Source organism: Schistocerca serialis, chromosome 12 (assembly GCF_023864345.2).
Source record: "Schistocerca serialis cubense isolate TAMUIC-IGC-003099 chromosome 12, iqSchSeri2.2, whole genome shotgun sequence".
In the NCBI taxonomy this organism is placed as follows: Eukaryota; Metazoa; Arthropoda; class Insecta; order Orthoptera; family Acrididae; genus Schistocerca; species Schistocerca serialis.
Window position 1 is genome coordinate 113073212 of NC_064649.1, and position 16725 is coordinate 113089936.

The 16725-nt window shown below is 45.0% G+C and overlaps 1 protein-coding gene across 1 annotated transcript in view; it reads right to left on the reverse strand.

Moving 5' to 3' along the window:
• LOC126428269 (uncharacterized) overlaps nucleotides 1-16025 on the reverse strand; it is a 65079-nt gene extending 49054 nt beyond the window's left edge. The window contains exon 1 of the mRNA XM_050090184.1: nucleotides 15892-16025. Within this exon, the coding sequence (XP_049946141.1) occupies nucleotides 15892-15898 (7 nt within the window). The 5' untranslated portion in view covers nucleotides 15899-16025. The remainder of the gene's footprint in view (nucleotides 1-15891) is intronic.
• Nucleotides 16026-16725: the final 700 nt, after the last annotated feature.

Genomic DNA, 16725 nt, shown 5'->3' on the forward strand with positions numbered 1-16725 from the left:
CAGGATTTTCCTTTATTCTGTCAGGATCTAAGTCGATATCCAATTTCTCTTCAACTATTTTGATATACTCTTCATCAGTTTCGAAATTTCCAGGTTTATTTTCATAAAATCTTCCACATAATTTTTAAACAACATGTTGCTTTTATCTGTAAAATCCCAAACTTCATAGACATCTAAAATTTTATATCCCGTTACTACAGCCAACTTCACTTCATCTGTTACCCAGGTACCAATAAAACTTCTCTCATCATCACTGTGACTGCATTTATTTATTTTTTCTTCAACACATTTGGCACACAAAGGAAACAACAGTTTCTCATTTCCATCGATTTGTATATGTGCAGGTAAAACAGAGTGTTACAATCCTCTAGGTGCCAATACTTTACATTTTATAAAATCATACCATTTTTACCATAATGTCTTGGTCTATATATTTTTCGTTCATGTCGGTCAGGATAATAATCATAATATCGCACGGTTGGATACAAACTACATACATCAATGTATTTTATTTTTGTGCTAACACCAGCTGCTTTAACTCTTAATTTTATCACACTTGTATGGCCACCATAAAATGCATCTCTTCGATTCAATGGTTCGACAACTTCTGGTAACTTCTCGAATTTTTTAAGCTTTTTGTACTCCGGTGATTTAAGCCAATCACATTCCCACATCTCTACTAAATTGTATCCAGCATTTCGTATTTCTGCATTTCTCGTTAACGTCTTTTGATAAAAGCCATCCATTCTTGCTTTATTTTTATTGTTACTCATCTCACTTTTGAAGAATTTTTTACAACCATGCCAGAAGCAAGCATGATAATCAGTATTGCTTTCTTTATTAAATCCATGTACTTTTGCACCAGCGATTCTTACTTCGCCACCATTAAGAGCATGTGAGATATTGTTATTGTTTAAACCGCTTAACCAATCTATGGATACATTACTATAGTCCTCTTTCTATTCTTTATCCAATACAGCAATTGTATTTTCACGTAAATATTTATATCTGTAAATAGCCATGCAGACTCCAGCAATGGTTAAATAACAGAATGGGTCTACATTAGCTATTTCTAGAAAAATGTTTTCTCAGTTCTAAGCAACCTCTTCTCAAAATATCTACATCAGAATTAGAGTATTCAACAATTTCATTCTTCATATTGAACACAAAATTTTCTTTGACTCTGGAGCTATGCTATTTGAGTAATGCTTCTCTATCTTTTGGCTTCATAGTGTCAACACAATAATATAGAGTATCTGGAATAGGTCCTATGTAATTTTCATTTTCTTGTGTATTGAACAAAAGAGGGACGTAGTCTTTCTTCAGTTCCTTCAAATGAAAAGTTTCTGTAAAACTACTAAGAGGGTCTTGGACAAAGTTACTACCATTATAATTTTTAGACCTAAATGTTTGATCTCCAATTACATCAGTTTTGTTCCGGTGTAGATGGTATATGGCTTTATTGTATTTTCAATGCAGTACTTCCAAATAAATTGGGAATCGTAACCTTTAGGATTGTGAGCTATGAATGTATAGTCACAGTGTTCATCAGATATCATCCAGCAACAGAATTCATCATTTGTATTAAATTTATATTTGTCACCACTAAAATTGTGAGCTATTACGAGATTTGGAATATGTTGAGCTTCATAACCAAGCCACATATATCTTTCAGTATAGGTACAATTCACTCTCCTCAACTCGGTGTTGAGAATGCTACCTCAACATCGACTGCACCCATACCATATTTCTATGCACCAGGAACTGCATGGTGACGCCTTTGAACGTCTTGTACAGTTCTGCCACTGGGCACAAGAGAAATTACGGGACGATGACAAATTTTTAGCACGCGTTCTATTTAGCTACGAAGCGTCATTCACCAACAGCGATAATGTAAACCGGCACAACACGCACAACTGGGCAACGGAAAATCCACGATGGCTGCGACAAGTGGAACATCAGCCTCCTTCGCGGGTTAATCTACATCTACATTTGTACTCCGCAAGCCACCCAACTGTGTGTGGCGGAGGGCACTTTACGCGCCACTGTCCTTACCTCCCTTTCCTTTTCCATCTTCTGAGCAAAACAGATCACGTTATAAAAATGAACCCTGTTCCTTCATAGTTTCGACTCCCAACATCAACAAAAAGATCTGACTGCAGCTTTCGATGAACAAATAAAAATCACTATCAAATGATGAAGAAGTATTATATCTGAAACCAACAGCAATATGCTAATTAATATGAATCCCATGGTTCTTGGAGTATATAGCTTACCCAAATTACATTAAGATAGTGTTCCAGCATGACCAATAGTGACGTCCTTTTCTGCTCAATGATACTAATAAACGAAACACGTACACAGAATGCTAGTCTAGTATTAACTGATTAGACTCAACTTTCATTTTCCCACCTTGTTAGATTAAGTTTTCGTTACAAATAACAGATTTCAACTCGTTTAAATTTGGCGTGATTTGTTATATTTCCACATAAAAACTATGTTTACCCCTCTTCTTTTTTTAGTTAGTGTAATTATTGTAAATTTTTCCTATGTAAACACTATCTAATTTTTGTATCTTCCGTGGATCCGAGTTTGCGACGCTCGGTTGTCAGCTGAAATAAGATGCCTAAGAAGCTGAAAGCAGGTTCGTGACCAAATAAATATCATTTTGCAGAACATCAGGAAGTGTTTTCCGTTTTAACATTATATATTTATTGCTGTTCTTGTGATTAAGAAACTCTCAGTATATGCCATAGCATAAAAAATATAATGCAGCACCACGTCTCAAAGACTTTGGTTGTCTTCTTGTACGGTTTTACCGACACCCATGAATGAATCACTCTGATTCAATGCTTTGCTCTAAACGTAGATTTTCACAATCTTCCTCGTAGATCTAGGACCGTGTTTGATATCAGCAGACTTCTCTTGGCCAGGAATACACTCTTTATCTACGTTAATCTGCTTTTTACGCCCTCCTTACTTCATCTGTGATATGTTATTTTGTAAGAGAATTCTTTCACTTCACTGGCTTTGTGGTCCTCATTTTAGATGTTAAGTTTAATGCTAATATCATTTCTCCTACTCCTCTTTACTTTATCCAATGACATATGCAGTTGGATAGAAAGTTTTCTAACTAACAGAGAGCAGTATGTCTTCCTGAATGGGGTGACTCCAACAGAAACAAGCGTAACATCAGATGTGCCCCAGGGCAGCGTAATAGGTCCACTGCTTTTTACGATTTACATAAACGATCTGGTTGATGGTATTGACAGCGGCATTAGACTGTTTGCCGATGATGCTGTAGTCTACAGGAAAGTAGTATCACACGGAAGTTGTGAACAAATCAATGAGGATATGCAGAAAATAAATGCGTGGTGTAATGACTGGCAGTTCTCTCTCAATATTGGTAAGTGTGACCTACTGCGTATAAGAAAGCGAAAACCCTCAATAGTATACGAGTATAAAATAAATGCCCAGTCTTTGGAAGCGATAACATCCGTCAAGTATCTGGGTGTGACTCTTCGAAATGATCTCAAATGGAACGATCAGATTACACAAATAACGGGTAAGACGAACTTTAGACTGCGGTTTATTGGTACAATCCTAAAGCGATGCAGTCCTTCAACAAAGGAAATTGCTTACGATATTTTAGTCCGTTCAGTCTTTGAGTATTGTTCGTCTGTGTGGGACCCGTACCAGTTAGGTCTGATTCAGCAGACTGAGAAAGTCCAAAGAAGAGCAGACAGATTCGTGACTGTTACATTTAGCCATCGCGAGAGCGTTCCAAATGTCACAGAAAGTTTGAAGTGGGACGTACTTGCAGACAGACGACACACTAAACGGAAGGGCTGCTCACTAAATTCCAAAATCCGATCTTTGCCGAGCATGTAGAGCATATATAATTACCACCAGCTTTCAAATCGCGCAATGATCACCATTTCAAGATAAGGGAAATTAGAGCTCGTACTGAGGCGTTCAGACAGTCGTTTATCCATCGGGTGATCCGCGAGTGGAGAAGAGGGGAAATATGACTTTGGCGCGAATAATGTCCTCAGTTATGAAACTTCCTGGCAGATTAAAACTGTGTGTCAGACCGAGACTTGAACTCGGGACCTTTGCTTTTCGCGGGCAAGTGCTCTACCATCTGAGCAACCCAAGCACGACTCACGTCCGGTCCTCACAGCTTTACTTCTGCCAGTACCTCGTCTCCTACCTTCCAAACTTTACAGAAGCTCTCCTGCGAACCTTGCAGAACTAGCACTCCTGAAAGAAAGGATACTGCGGAGACATGGCTTGGCCACAGCCTGGGGGACGTTTCCAGAATGAGATTTTCACTGTGTAGCGGAGTGTGCGCTGATATGAAACTTCCTGGCAGATTAAAACTGTGTGCCCGACCGAGACTCGAACTCGGAACCTTTACCTTTCGCGGGCAAGTGCTCTACCATCTGAGCTACCGAAGCACGACTCACGCCCGGTCCTCACAGCTTCGCAGGAGAGCTTCTGTGAAGTTTGGAAGGTAGGAGACGAGATACTGTCAGAAGTAAAGCTGTGAGAACCGGGCGTGAGTCGTGCTTCAGTAGCTCAGATGGTAGAGCACTTGCCCGCGAAAGGCAAAGGTCCCGAGTTCGAGTCTCGGTCGGGCACACAGTTTTAATCTGCCAGGATGTTTCATATCAGCGCACACTCCGCTGCAGAGTGAAAATCTCATTCTGGAGTGCCGTCTGTCACACACCGCTTGGTGGCTAGCGGAGTATATATCGAGATGTAGATCTTTCTTTGCTTGAATCTCTGTACATATTCTGTGCTCATTAAACTGTTCATTTCATCTAACACGTTCAGCGATTCTTTTGCTTCTATGCCACATGTACGATGAATACGGCCAGATTATTTAATATGTAGCATGTGATACGTATGTTTTGTAAAGCGTGTGGCAGTACGTATTTTTCTTATTATGGCGGCTGGTCGAACTATCTCTGTGTTTACATGGTACCTTTCACGCAGATAATTCAGACTCAAGCGTCGAGATAAGGATAACGCGCTGGAACCAGATAAAAAAGTAGCTGATATGGAGTACCGGCAGAGCTTAAAGGTCAAAGCACTTCCTGTGGAAAGATACCGTCGAAAATGTGCTCACATGTAGGCAGGACTGATTGTGCCAGGGTAAAGTGATTTATAAGAAAGGTAGTCAAAGGTATCCTAAAGAACAGCATTCCCAAAAACTGGTGACCAAAATCAAAGTAACAAAAGGAAATTTTCCAAGGTTGCGCCTATTTTTCCACGAAAGAATATAAACAGGTTCTAGTGAAGTTGAAACTATGTAATGAATACAGAACGCAAACAACTGAAGCATGCATAATGCTGGACAAAAATGTTCTTTGTTTTTTTTTTCAACTTAATGGGTTTGTACACTCATTCTGACAACTGATGATCGTACTCAGTATGGGTGCGACCAGCTCAGGCAGCAATTCAAGCCTGACAGCTAAGAGGCATGCTGTGGTTCAAATGGCTATGAGCACTGTGGGACTTAACATCTGTGGTCATTAGTCCCCTAGAACTTATAACTACTTAAACCTAACTAGCCAAAGGACGTCACGCACATCCATGCCCAAGGCAGTATTCGAACCTGCGACCGAAGCGGCCACGCGGTTCCTGACTGAAGCGCCTAGAACCGCACGGCCACACCGGCCGGCCAAAGGCATGCTGTGAGCGATGTCATCAGCCTCATGTTGAGGCAATAACGCCCATTCTTTATGCAGAGTTGCTCGCAAGTCTTGGAGAGCGCTTGGTGAATGCTGACGTGATGTAAGCCATCTCCGGGCGGGATTAGCCGAGCGGTCTCAGGCGCTGCATTCATGGACTGTGCGGCTACTCCCAGCGGAGGTTCGAGTCCTCCCTCGGGCATGCGTGTGTGTGTGTTTGTCCTTAGAATAATTTCGGTTAAATAGTGTGTAAGGTTAGGGACTGATGACCTTAGCAGTTAAGTCCCATAAGATTTCACACACATTTGAACATTTTAAGCCATCTCCCTAGTGCATCCCAGACATGATCTACAGGATTCAAATCAGGAGAGCGAGCAGGCTACACCTTCCGCGCAATATTTCCAGATTCCAAGAAGACATCAGTATGAAGTCTGGGCTCAAATCATCTGGCAACAATCGCAAATGAGGTCCCAACATCTCGTCACGATACCTGACAGAAGTTAAACCTTGCCATTTCACCCTTACAATTTCATGAGGGCTGGTTCGTGTGGTGAACATAATCCTTGCCCACACCATTAGAATGTTTTTTGCTCGAGTATCTTGTCGTTTCTGGAAACCCAGAATCTGCCCTGTAGGAATCAACATGGATTCCGGAAACAGCGATCGTGTGAGACCAAACTCGCTTTATTTGTTCATGAGACCAAGAAAATATTAGATACAGGCTTCCAGGTGGATGCCATTTTCCTTGACTTCCGGAAGGCGTTCGATACAGTTTCGCACTGTCGCCTGCTAAACAAAGTAAGAGCCTACGGAATATCAGACCAGCTGTGTGGCTGAATTGAAGAGTTTTTAGCAAACAGAACACAGCATATGAAACTTCCTGGTAGATTAAAACTGTGTGCCCGACCGAGACTCGAACTCGGGACCTTTGCCTTTCGCGGGCAATTGCTCTACCATCTGAGCTACCGAAGCACGACTCACCCCCGGTACTCACAGCTTTACTTCTGCCAGTATCTCGTCTCCTACCTTCCAAACTTTACAGAAGCTCTCCTGCGAACCTTGCAGAACTAGCACTCCTGGAAGAAAGGATATAGCGGAGACATGGCTTAGCCACAGCCTGGGGGATGTTTCCAGAATGAGATTTTCACTCTGCCAGGAAGTTTCATATCAGCGCACACTCCGCTGCAGAGTGAAAATCTCATTCTGGAAACATCCCCCAGGCTGTGGCTAAGCCATGTCTCCGCTATATCCTTTCTTTCAGGAGTGCTAGTTCTGCAAGGTTCGCAGGAGAGCTTCTGTAAAGTTTGGAAGGTAGGAGACGAGATACTGGCAGAAGTAAAGCTGTGAGTACCGGGCGTGAGTCGTGCTTCGGTAGCTCAGATGGTAGAGCAATTACCCGCGAAAGGCAAAGGTCCCGAGTTCGAGTCTCGGTCGGGCACACAGTTTTAATCTGCCAGGAAGTTTCATATCAGGCACACTCCGCTGCAGAGTGAAAATCTCATTCTGGAAACATCCCCCAGGCTGTGGCTAAGCCATGTCTCCGCTATATCCTTTCTTTCAGGAGTGCTAGTTCTGCAAGGTTCGCAGGAGAGCTTCTGTAAAGTTTGGAAGGTAGGAGACGAGATACTGGCAGAAGTAAAGCTGTGAGTACCGGGCGTCAGTCGTGCTTCGGTAGCTCAGATGGTAGAGCAATTGCCCGCGAAAGGCAAAGGTCCCGAGTTCGAGTCTCGGTCGGGCACACAGTTTTAATCTGCCAGGAAGTTTCATATCAGCGCACACTCCGCTGCAGAGTGAAAATCTCATTCTGGAAACATCCCCCAGGCTGTGGCTAAGCCATGTCTCCGCTATATCCTTTCTTTCAGGAGTGCTAGTTCTGCAAGGTTCGCAGGAGAGCTTCTGTAAAGTTTGGAAGGTAGGAGACGAGATACTGGCAGAAGTAAAGCTGTGAGTACCGGGCGTGAGTCGTGCTTCGGTAGCTCAGATGGTAGAGCAATTGCCCGCGAAAGGCAAAGGTCCCGAGTTCGAGTCTCGGTCGGGCACACAGTTTTAATCTGCCAGGAAGTTTCATATCAGGCACACTCCGCTGCAGAGTGAAAATCTCATTCTGGAAACATCCCCCAGGCTGTGGCTAAGCCATGTCTCCGCTATATCCTTTCTTTCAGGAGTGCTAGTTCTGCAAGGTTCGCAGGAGAGCTTCTGTAAAGTTTGGAAGGTAGGAGACGAGATACTGGCAGAAGTAAAGCTGTGAGTACCGGGCGTCAGTCGTGCTTCGGTAGCTCAGATGGTAGAGCAATTGCCCGCGAAAGGCAAAGGTCCCGAGTTCGAGTCTCGGTCGGGCACACAGTTTTAATCTGCCAGGAAGTTTCATATCAGCGCACACTCCGCTGCAGAGTGAAAATCTCATTCTGGAAACATCCCCCAGGCTGTGGCTAAGCCATGTCTCCGCTATATCCTTTCTTTCAGGAGTGCTAGTTCGGCAAGGTTCGTAGGAGAGCTTCTGTAAAGTTCGGAAGGTAGGAGACGTGGTACTGGCAGAAGTAAAGCTGTGAGTACCGGGCGTGAGTCGTGCTTCGGTAGCTCAGATGGTAGAGCAATTGCCCGCGAAAGGGAAAGGTCCCGAGTTCGAGTCTCGGTCGGGCACACAGTTTTAATCTGCCAGGAAGTTTCATATCAGGCACACTCCGCTGCAGAGTGAAAATCTCATTCTGGAAACATCCCCCAGGCTGTGGCTAAGCCATGTCTCCGCTATATCCTTTCTTTCAGGAGTGCTAGTTCTGCAAGGTTCGCAGGAGAGCTTCTGTAAAGTTTGGAAGGTAGGAGACGAGATACTGGCAGAAGTAAAGCTGTGAGTACCGGGCGTGAGTCGTGCTTCGGTAGCTCAGATGGTAGAGCAATTGCCCGCGAAAGGCAAAGGTCCCGAGTTCGAGTCTCGGTCGGGCACACAGTTTTAATCTGCCAGGAAGTTTCATATCAGGCACACTCCGCTGCAGAGTGAAAATCTCATTCTGGAAACATCCCCCAGGCTGTGGCTAAGCCATGTCTCCGCTATATCCTTTCTTTCAGGAGTGCTAGTTCTGCAAGGTTCGCAGGAGAGCTTCTGTAAAGTTTGGAAGGTAGGAGACGAGATACTGGCAGAAGTAAAGCTGTGAGTACCGGGCGTCAGTCGTGCTTCGGTAGCTCAGATGGTAGAGCAATTGCCCGCGAAAGGCAAAGGTCCCGAGTTCGAGTCTCGGTCGGGCACACAGTTTTAATCTGCCAGGAAGTTTCATATCAGCGCACACTCCGCTGCAGAGTGAAAATCTCATTCTGGAAACATCCCCCAGGCTGTGGCTAAGCCATGTCTCCGCTATATCCTTTCTTTCAGGAGTGCTAGTTCTGCAAGGTTCGCAGGAGAGCTTCTGTAAAGTTTGGAAGGTAGGAGACGAGATACTGGCAGAAGTAAAGCTGTGAGTACCGGGCGTGAGTCGTGCTTCGGTAGCTCAGATGGTAGAGCAATTGCCCGCGAAAGGCAAAGGTCCCGAGTTCGAGTCTCGGTCGGGCACACAGTTTTAATCTGCCAGGAAGTTTCATATCAGGCACACTCCGCTGCAGAGTGAATATCTCATTCTGGAGAACACAGCATGTTTTTCTCAATGGCGAGACGTCTACAGACGTTAAAGTAACCTCTAGCGTGCCACACAGGAATGTTATGGGACAAATGCTTTTCACAATATATATAAATGACCTAGTAGATAGTGTCGGAAGTTCCATGCGGCTTTTCGCGGATGATGCTGTAGTATATAGAGAAGTTGCAGCATTAGAAAATTGCAGCGAAAAGCAGGAAGATCTGCAGCGGATAGGCACTTGGCGCTGGGAGTGGCAACTGACCCTCAACATAGACAAATGTAATGTATTGAAAGAAGGATCCTTTATTGTATGATTATATGATAGCGGAACAAACACTGGTAGCAGTCACTTGTGTAAAATATCTGGGAGTATGCGTGCGGAACGATTCGAAGTGGAATGATCACATAAAATTAATTGTTGGTAAGGCGGGTTCCAGGTAGAGATTCATTGGGAGAGTCCTTAGAAAATGTAGTCCATCAACAAAGGAGGTTTCTTACAAAATACTCGTTCGACCTATACTTGAGTATTGTTCATCAGTGTGGGAGCTGTACCAGGTCGGGTTGACATAGGAGATAGAGAAGATCCAAAGAAGAGCGGCGCGTTTCGTCACAGGGTTATTGGTAAGCGTGATAGCGTTACGGAGATGTTTAGCAAACTCAAGTGGCAGACTCTGCAAGAGAGGCGCTCTGCATCGCGGTGTAGCTTGCTTTCCAAGCTTCGAGAGGGTGCGTTTCTGGATGAGGTATCGAATATAGTGCTTCCCCCTACTTATACCTCCCGAGGAGATCACGAATGAAAAATTAGAGACATTCGAGCGCGCACGGAGGCTTTCCGGCAGTCGTTCTTCCCGCGAACCATACGCGACTGGAACAGGAAAGGGAGGTAATGACAGTGGCACGTGAAGTGCCCTCCGCTACACACCGTTGGGTGGCTTGCGGAGTGTAAATGTAGATGTAGATGTAGATCCTCTTCGATATCGGTCTCTTTCCATTATGTTTGGGTCCCGAAGTCGTGTTGCAAGTACACTCCTGGTGTGAATCCGTCGACATTCACTCTCCAGCCCAAATCGCGACTTATCTGTGAAAAGTATATTGGCCCACTGTTCGACCTTCCAGGTCGATGAATCCACCCTACAAGTTCTCCTCTGACAAGGGGCGTCAGAGGTGCACATACATCATCACCGATAGTAAAGACAACCCTGTCGAAGCCTTCTGCTCAGAGTTTGCCTCGATACAATATGTCCAGTGGATGCAGCGAGCTTACACGCCGTGCAGTACAAAGGTGGTACCGCCGTGCCCTTGCAGCCAAATAACGCTCCTCTGTCTCTCTCTGATGTCACACATGGTCGGCCTGCCCTGGTCTTCGGGATACAGTTTCGGTCTCTATAAGCTATCCCCACATCTGAAGAGCTAATCATATTAAACAATCGGAGCAAATCAGTTGCCGGACGGGGGTGGCTGAGCGGCTCTAGGCGCTACAGTCTGGAACCGCGCGACCGCTACGGTCGCAGGTTCGAATCCTGCCTCGGACATGGATGTGTGTGATATCCTTTGGTTAGTTAGGTTTAAGTAGTTCTAAGTGCTAGGTGACTGATGACCTCAGAAGTTAAGTCCCATAGTGCTCAGAGCCATGTGAACCATCTGAACCAAATCAGTTCGCTACTGTCCTGCTTCCATTCTTCCTATAGCCCTCCACTGCACAGTCTGGTAGGCGTCTTGTCTGTGCCATACTGCACCGTGTACACAGCGATTGTGGATGTGGGGCTACCTGGCCAACACTAGCTTGTTTCATAGGTGCCCTGGCGTCATCGTTGACATGGTTATCCGTTGACCGGAATGCCATATTTCGTGCTGAACACCAACTACGGGCAATTGGTTGACAGTTAGTATGATTATATTGTGGATTAGACACAGGACAGGGAAATGGCGGTTTGTTGTTTTAATTTTGGACACCAGCATGTTTAGGTTCGTATACAATACTCGTTCTGATCAGTCTGTGGAGAGCAATAAACGAGGAAATTGGAATACCAAAGACCCATGTGGGGGACAAAAAGGACCACAGGGTTCACGTGGACTGCCTAGCCTTTCCAGATGACGTAGCAATAGTAAGTGAGATGGAAGAAGACGGAAAGACACAAAAATGGCTCTGAGAAATTTGGGACTTAACTGCTGAGGTCATCAGTCCCCTAGAACTTAGAACTACTTAGAACTAACCAAAGGACTTCACACATCCATGCCCGAGGCAGGATTCGAACCTGCGACCGCAGCGGTCGCATGGTTCCAGACTGTAGTGCCTAGAACCGCAAAGACACAACTCGACAACTTAAGTAAGGTAGCCAGAAAAGTGGGACTGAGGATTGCCTATAACAAGACAAAGACATTAAATAGCACTGCAGACTGGGAAGCACCGGAAGGCACTGCGCAAATGGTGGACAAATTTAAATATCTTGGAAAATTTATAACAGGAAGGAACAGGAGCAAGGAGGGAATGACAGAGAGAAAAAAGGAGATGAGGTCAGTCTTCTGCATGACAAGAGAGATATACAATAAGAAGAATATATCCGCAGAGGCAAAGATAAACCACTACAAGGCAATGGTGAGGAATGCAGTATTATATGCTGCTGAGACGATGACACTAGGAAGAAATGGGGCAGAACAACTAGAGAAAGAAGAGAGAAAAATACTGAGAAAAATAATAGTTCCCAAAAGAGGTGGGTGCGAAGATACAGGGAAGAATTGTACCGGAACATGAGAACAATATCTGGAGAAATCAGACTCAAAAGGGCAAGGTTTGTTGGACATGTAGTTAAGATGAATATGGACAGAATGACGAAGAGAGTGTGGGAACCGACAGGGAGAACAAAGGGAAAGAGAGGAACCAAGTGGGTTGTTGAACTTCGGAAGTACTGTTTGGAACTGGGGATCAAGGTCGAAGGAAAGGAAAATTGGAGGAACAAATATACACCGACCAATATGCCGGAGATCAATAACAGAGAAGAATACAGGAAAAGATTAGAGTGTCACCAGTGGAGCCAACAGGAGAAACGGAAACTGAAGATCTCGGAAGAAGAGAGGGAGAGAAGAAGAGAAAGAGGCTCTGGTAGAAGAAGAGGAAAATACAGTCCACGTGAGGCTACCTGTGGTCCTACAGAGGCCGTAACGCGAGAAGAAGAAGAAGAAGAATACTCGTTGTCATGTAGGTGAACTGTGACGAGGCATCATTAACACGTTTTTTAACCGTTCTATGTTACATGGAATTGTATCTTCTTCTTCCAAGGTATCAATTCCCCGTATGAAAAATCCACCGGTTTATCTATTCTGGTGTACGCATTCTTGGAAGTGCGTTGGGCTTAGAGTTGTTGCTTTTGCAGCAGGCTGAATAACTCGTTATACAGGGCAGGGCAAATAAAAGTGGCACAGAGAAGAGGTTCCAGGATCCAGAGAAGGCACAACAGGGGAAAGGAAACGCAGTAATAGTCTGACCGCCATTGATCTCTTGCCCTGATCAGCAAGTTGCTGATGGGGGATCGAAGCTAGACAGCTGGAATTGCTGCAGTCTCATCGGAAATGCTGTGTTGCAGTTCTTGGAGACTATAAGGGTTGTTGCGATACACAGACTGGAGGGCTCCGCGCACAAAGTAACCGCACACTGACAGGTCACGTGACTTTGGTCGCCAGACTGACCGCTGCTGTCAGGCGTGGTGGACATCACGTGGTCAGGCTACACGTGGTGTGCAAGTCATAGGGTATGGTTACATGCATACATTCATGTCGAATCGTGACCTCTCGTCTGCGTCACTTTTATTTTCCCCACTATGTAAAACGTTTATGCGGTCCTCTAAGGCAATTTGCATCACTTGTGTAAGAGATACCTCGCGAAGGGGAGTATGCCCTTATTTTCATCACTATTTTTCTCTTTTGTCGCAGTAATTTTTCCACACAGCGAGACACGTTGCATGGGGGCTTAATTAAGTAAAATGCAAATAATTTTTTTGGTAGCTGTATGTGCGGTTACGAAGTCTCGTAACTGGTTGGCCCTGAGTAGTATTAGTACACAATCTGACTGCATAGAATAACAATAAAGAATGAAAGGAAATTTCCGTTAACACAGTTGATTAATTAAGTCCCCAGCAACTATAAAAGCAACGAAACAACAAAGCACAAGTGTAACTGTTCTGTGTGTGGAAGTGTGATTCAATGTACACATCTGGCACGGTTCTTCCTCAATACGACAAGATATTTTAAACACCATTTACAATGAAGTAATTAAAAAACCAGAAATACTATAATTACACATAGAAACTAGAATTACAGTCTAATACATGAACACAATCCAGATGCTTTGTTGACTGAACCTGTGACCAAGAGGCATTGTTATTTAGGAAATTTGAAATAAAAAATTTTTTTTGTTACCTACATATACAGGGTGAGTCACCTAACATTACCGCTGGATGTATTTCGTAAACCACATCAAATACTGACGAATCGATTCCACAGACCGAACGTGAGGAGAGGGGCTAGTGTAACTGGTTAATACAAACCATAAAAAAAAGCACAGAAGTATGTTTTTTAACACAAACCCACGTTTTTTAAATGGAACCCCATTAGTTTTGTTAGCACATCTGAACATATAAACAAATACGTAATCAGCGCCGTTTGTTGCATTATAAAATGTTAATTACATCCAGAGATATTGTAACCTAAAATTGACGCTTGAGTACCACTCCTCCGCTGTTCGATCGTGTGTATCGGAGAGCACCGAATTATATAGGGATCCAAAGGGAACGGTGATGGACCTTAGGTACAGAAGAGACTGGAACAGCACATTACGTCCACACGCTAACACCTTTTTATTGGTCGTTTTCACTGACGCACATGTACATTACCATGAGGGGTGAGGTGCACGTACACACGTGGTTTCTGTTTTCAATTACGAAGTGGAATAGAGTGTGTCAAATGATGGCCACCACATTGAACATCTATTGGCCTGAGATGTCGAGAACTTCACGAGTGGCATTTTCCGTGTGAGCCCGGGCGTCGCCATGAATCGGCAAGATCTTTGAGCCCAACTTTCCCCTGCGCTTGTTTTGTATTGCTCTTCTGAGGTTGTGCAGCGTTTGGCAATACCTTTGAGAGTTTATTGTAGTGCCTCTTTCCAGGAAATCCACAAAAATCACACCTTTTCTGTCCCAAAAGACATTCGCCATCACATTCCTTGCCGACATTGTCTGCATGCATTTCTTGGGTTTTTGGGGGGAATTTGTGTGCCCTCACTGCATTGAATGCAATTTTGTCTCGCAGTTCACATGCTTAACTCGTGTTTCGTCACCAGTATCGATGCGATCGAGTAATGAGTCGCCATCTTTCTCGTAAGCGTCCAAAAACGTCAACGCTGCAGCCATTCGCTGATTTTTGTGAATCTCTGTCAAGATTTTTGGTATCCATCTTGCACAAAACTTGTGGTAACCAAGTTTTTGCGTAATGATTTCGTGCAGCAAACTTCGTGACATTTGTGGAAAACTCATAGAGAGTTCCTGTTGTGTCTAGACAAGACAGCCTAGACACAATGAGAGGAAGCCGAAAGGCACGCGCTTAAACTCACGCAGGCTGGCGTGAGGTCTGAAACAGGATACGTAATGAATGCTATTAAGAAAAGTACGTAGCTTCTGGAATACGTAACTTTAATCCACATTTGTAGAACATCGCTCTTGATGATACATTAAGAGAATCTTAATATCTATTGAATACGGCGCCTTGCTAGGTCGTAGCAAATGTAGCTGAAGGCTATGCTAACTATCGTCTCGGCAAATGAGAGCGTATTTGTCAGTGAACCGTTCCTTGCAAAGTCGGCTGTACAACTGGGGCGAGTCCTAGTACGTCTCTCTAGACCTACCGTGTGGTGGCGCTCGGTCTGCTCTCACTGACAGTGGCGACACGCGGGTCCGGCGTATACTAATGGACCGCGGCCGATTTAAAGGCTACCACCCAGCAAGTGTGGTGTCTGGCGGTGACACCACAGTTCCGTTATTGTGAAATTACGGTTTTCACGGACCGCGGCATCGACTTTTTCGACAAGTTCGGCAGTCACTATGCTGGGTCTTCCACTTCGCTCTTCGTCGTGGACGTTAGTTCGGCCATTTTTAAATTTTATGACCCATTGACGCACTCCACCTTCAGTGGTTATGTTGTCCCCATACACTTCACAAAGCTGCCGATAGATTTCTATCGGTGTACAGTTTTTTGCAGTCAGAAACCTTATTACAGTACGCACTTCACACTTCGCGGAATTTTCAATTACCGCTGACATTTCAAACTGTCACAGCAACTCAACGGAGTACAGCACGAACCTCTCACTAGCACGGCAGGATGCCGACTGAGCGGCGGAATGCCATGACACCAAGATGACCGCGCTAGCCCCGCCACTAACGGACACAAACGAAAACGTAATGTACTTTGTGGATAGCCCCCGTATTTCGAGAATCACGAACGTGTCGACATGAAATGCCGTGTGTGTCTACCAGAAACAGATGCAGCGCAGTTCGAGGTTACAGAAAACATGAAGCGCATTTCGTGTGGGCGGTACTTACGCGGCATTCTGTAGTGATGCGATACAGAACAGATCTGGTCGAACGCCGGCTGTCGTATGTGCCGGGTTTGCTCGCATGTGGCGGGGAGGGGCGTGAGACAGAGATTAGAGTTGAGCTATCAGCAGCTGTTACTGTTTGCGCACAGTGACTGCAGGCCGAACCACTTAGTCCGTCGGAGGTAGACACGCGCATCTGTGACGTCACGTTTCCAGAAATACGGGGACGCTTAATGCGTTTTCTGGAGCAACTGCTTATGGAAAAGGGAGTGGGGCGAAGGGGGGGGGGGGGGAAGGGAGGGGAGGTGGAGTGACAGCCGCTCTTACACATCAGGGAGCGAACAGCGGAGCAGTTTCGTCATTTCCGCAGCCTTCGTTCCCAGGCGATGCGCCATAGCAGTCATTGTCGAAGTTCCCTACGTGTTTCCGCTTTAGTGGCGCTTACGGGCGCAACAACGATTCACGTTCGTCTATGATCCACTTCAAAATTCGCACTGGTTTCGACTAATCAAATTACGAACTTTTATTCGCTCGAAAGGCTTTGTGTCTTTCGGTACTGTTTGTGATCCGAGGCTAGTTTTATTATTGGAAGCAAGCGACTTTAGCCACTGCTGGCCTGCTGGTCCAACCGTATCTTCACCAGAGCCCGGTTGCTGGCGGTCACTTTTCGCGGTTCCTGCAAGGCCTTCAGAATCGTTCAAATGGCTCTGAGCACTATGGGACCTAACAACGGAGGTCACCAGTCCCCTGGAACTTAGAACTACTTAAACCTAACTAACCTAAGGACGTCACACACATCCATGCCCGAGGCAGGATTCGAACCTGCGACCGTTGCAGT